This window comes from Solanum tuberosum, unplaced genomic scaffold (assembly GCF_000226075.1).
Source record: "Solanum tuberosum cultivar DM 1-3 516 R44 unplaced genomic scaffold, SolTub_3.0 scf00076, whole genome shotgun sequence".
Classification (NCBI taxonomy): Eukaryota; Viridiplantae; Streptophyta; class Magnoliopsida; order Solanales; family Solanaceae; genus Solanum; species Solanum tuberosum.
In genome coordinates, this window is record NW_006239000.1 from 1,616,850 (window position 1) to 1,620,608 (window position 3,759).

General features: G+C 38.5%; 1 protein-coding gene across 1 annotated transcript in view; it reads right to left on the reverse strand.

The window, feature by feature from the left end:
• Window positions 1–372: 372 nt before the first annotated feature.
• LOC102599038 (protein HOMOLOG OF MAMMALIAN LYST-INTERACTING PROTEIN 5) overlaps window positions 373–3,759 on the reverse strand; it is a 4,894-nt gene continuing 1,507 nt past the window's right edge. The window contains exons 3-6 of the mRNA XM_006346122.2: window positions 3,099–3,208; window positions 2,508–2,583; window positions 2,165–2,305; window positions 373–1,300 (exon numbers count right to left, since the gene is read on the reverse strand). Of these exons, the coding sequence (XP_006346184.1) occupies window positions 569–1,300; window positions 2,165–2,305; window positions 2,508–2,583; window positions 3,099–3,208 (1,059 nt within the window). The 3' untranslated portion in view covers window positions 373–568. The remainder of the gene's footprint in view (window positions 1,301–2,164; window positions 2,306–2,507; window positions 2,584–3,098; window positions 3,209–3,759) is intronic.

Here is a 3,759-nt window from a genome sequence, read left to right on the forward strand (position 1 = left end):
CCAAAATGAAAAATGAGGTTTGATGATAAACATAGAACTTGATAATAACAAGGACAAGACTGATAAATGTTAGTTGCATTAATGCATCGACTTAATTATAATTTCATCGAAGAGCTTAAACTGTTAGAGATACAATATGAATGGTCGTGAGCGCTACTAATACCAGTTGAATTCTCATTTAAACGCTTCAGGCATTTGAGAAAACAATTTTATTTACTTAATTATAGTAAAGCAGCTGACAACTTAGCTCCAACTCACAGCTGTGCATTACTATGATACTCTCCTTGTACTATGGAGATATATTTCTCTTGTTTCTTTTCTAGGTGCAATCAAATTGATGAATATTCCAAGGAACATAGTTCATCAAACAAATTGAAGTACAGAATCACCACATCTATATTAGCTCTCCTATGGGACTCGTAGACGCATACATAACGGCAACACTGTTTCAATATAAAACGGTAGCGCAGTCGATGAAAACCACAATCTACAAATAAATCAAATAGTGAAAACACAGCAGAAAAATGTTTACACACTTGATTAGTCCAGCTGTTTAGCACAATACACTTCATTGATCAGCTGATGGATTTGTCAGCAACTCAAGTGATTTTTTGAGGTAATCTACAGCGATAGAGACGTCATCAAATGCCAGAGCTCCGACAGCAAACCTTGCAGCCTTGTGTGCTTCAGCTATTTTCTCAGGAGGGGGCTGGTAATTGCTGTCGTATGCGTATGTTTTCACAGGAGCAGCTGCAACTTCTGATGCAGACCCATTTCTCTCATTTGAGTTGTATTGAGTGCTTGATGGATAGTTTGCAGTGTTAGATGGAGGCAATGTGGAATACGAAGCATCAGCGCCTTGGTAGTAAGAAGGGTAATGTGATGGTGCAGAAGGAAGACTGCTCTCAGAAAAGCTAGGATAGGATTGGAAATTGGGGAATTGTGAAGGGTAGTGCGGCTGTGGCAAGTGAGACTGTGGTTCTTGCGCATAAGATTGATGGTGATACGGCTGGGGGTAAGAAGAATTTTCAGATGCATCAACGGGTGGAGGCTGCTGAAAATTATGAGAAGAATACTCGGCACCAGGATAGGAAGGAGATGATGGAGGGAAATGTGAAGGAGGTGACTGTGTGGTGGCTGCCGGAGGTGATGGAGGGATATGTGAAGGAGGTGGTGGTGGGGTGGCTGCTGGAGGAGATGGTCTATTTGCAGAATACTGTGCACTGTCATACATGTGATTGGACGAATCTGATTCTCGTGCAGGTTTGATGATTGAATCAGTTCCACTAGATTGAAGATCCTGCAATGATGCCATAGGCGGTTAGCAACAATAGCCTGCAATTATTTATTTTGATGAAGTAATGTGTTCCATAGACAGGCATCAAGGAAATGCAAAGTTACAGGAGTCTAATTACTAAAGAAAAAAAGTGCGGGAGAACCTTGTTTGCCCGAAATACAATGTCTCAAATCCAAAAACTGTACTGAACTAGTTAGTGGGGACAACATTGTCCAACAAAAGAAATGAACTAAACATTAGCTTTAATAGTAGCTTGCAATTATTATGTCTTCTGATGCTCTTGAAAGAAACTAATTATTTCAAGCAAGAATCTAAGCAATTTGACAGCCACATGTTTATAGCTCAAAACTCAATAAATTGAAGTGTTAACAGGGGAACACACACTAAGGTAAAGAGCCCGTCATTGGTCCTAAACACAAGAAACTTTGAATGTCTACTTCAAGGCTTTCCTTCAAATGACAGTGTTATAAGATCTTTTAGATTACACTTAAGAAAGGACAGAAGTAGCCCCCCATATGTCCCATTGTTTTCCATCTACTTTCTGTTATAAGCAGCTCCAGAAAGAAAGGTCACATTCAAACTTATCAATAAAGAAAGGTCTGTTTTCACAAATGCAACAACTAATCAGTGCAACGTACGACCATGTGTGTTATTTGAGCTGAGGGTCTGTGGGAAACAGCCTCTCTACCTTCACAAGGTAGGAGTAAGGCTGCGTACGCACCAACCTCCCCAGATCCCACTTGTGGGATAACACTGGTTATGTTGTTGTTGTTGATGTAACGTATGACCATAACTACTCTGCCTCCCAAAACATTTTGAGAAAGAATAATACACTAGGAAACAAATTATGACAAGGATGAAACCTACATATGTATCACTTGGTGCACTGGACAACTCTGAAGTATCTCCTTCATCACCGGGAGGGCCTGGTACAGGCTTCCTTCCTTCTTTCAAAGCTTTCCTTATGTCTGCTGCCTTCCAAGCTGCATACTTCTGCTTCTGCTCAAGCTGATAATAAATATAAGAGGTCAACCAATCTGGCAAACAGAGCCCATATCACTAAACATATTCTCTTATACATATAAAATACATGTGACCATACAGATGAAAAGAAATAATGTATTTTCAAGTATCATCATAGAAAAGTAAATAGAAGCTAAGGGAGAGAAAAAAATTGATCAAAGCTTGTCACAATATAATTGAAACTCACATCAGGCTGGAGTTCACCGAACTGATTAAGGATCTCAAAGAAGATACTCGCAGCATAAAACGTCTTTGCTGTATTCCTGTAGAAACCAGTCAGTCATTGCAAAGAAATTCCTAACCATCAATCGACAAACAAGCTTCAATGCATCAACAAATATTATTACTAACATCATTTACATTAGTATCATCAATTAAACATGACTTTGATAATCGATGAGCATAGCTAAGGTCAGAAGACAGCCACCATATCGAACTTTTCAACTAATTAACCAAAGAGGAAGGGGAAAGACAGAAAACTCTAGAAATGAAGCTAAAGCTATCTAGTTGAAAGAGATCAAAACAGATGCTGGAGAAAAGCTAGTACCAGTTAACATCCTAATCTTAACTGTGTCTTATTCCATGCAGCATGAGGATGACAGATTTAAACCAGATAAAGCAGCCAAGATGGTTTCTTTTCCTTTTTTTATTTGCAAAAAAAACCATGCAGTCAAGATAGTATTAGTCAATGAAAAGGTAGTACTACTGATTCCATATAAGAAGAATGATGCAAGTGCAAAGCAAAAGTTGCACGTCACTCAATTGACAAAGTCCATACAAGTCTGCTCGCCCAGCTCGATCTTGTTTGTCAGCCTTTGCGAAAACATTCAAGGCAAATCCCTCCACATGCAAATGATCATCAGGCCCCAATTTCAGTGACTTCTTATCCTGTAGAAAGAAGGCAACAAAGATGACGCATAAGAAGACGAAAAGGACACATCCAACATAAACATCAAACAGCTCTCTAGCTACAAGCTCACATAGTGATAACCATTCAGCCAGACTAGAAAATGTTTTGCTTCTAAGAGATTAGCGTGGCCGATACAAGCAGAAGAATGTTCAATTGCAACAGAGAAATTCAGATGCTAAATATTTCATCAAAATCTCACAACACCCACAACCCAACTATATTTCTACAAGAAATATCTTGGTATTCAATTGACGAAGAAAAAAAGAATAAAAATTAACAAAATGTTCTCAATGTTTAAACATTTGTCAATCAATTAATCAACTATTCCTCAATCCCAAAATACTTGGAGTCCAGCAATATGAATCTTCTTTCAGTATTTATTAGATAATTCATCATTAGACTATCTTTACACTAGCTGCCAATATTTCCTCCAGATTTCAGCTCAACTATACTCTAGGAAGCTCAGGTAGACAAGCGTTATGCTCAGCAAAACAACAACAACAATAAACCCAGCGTAATCCCACAGGTG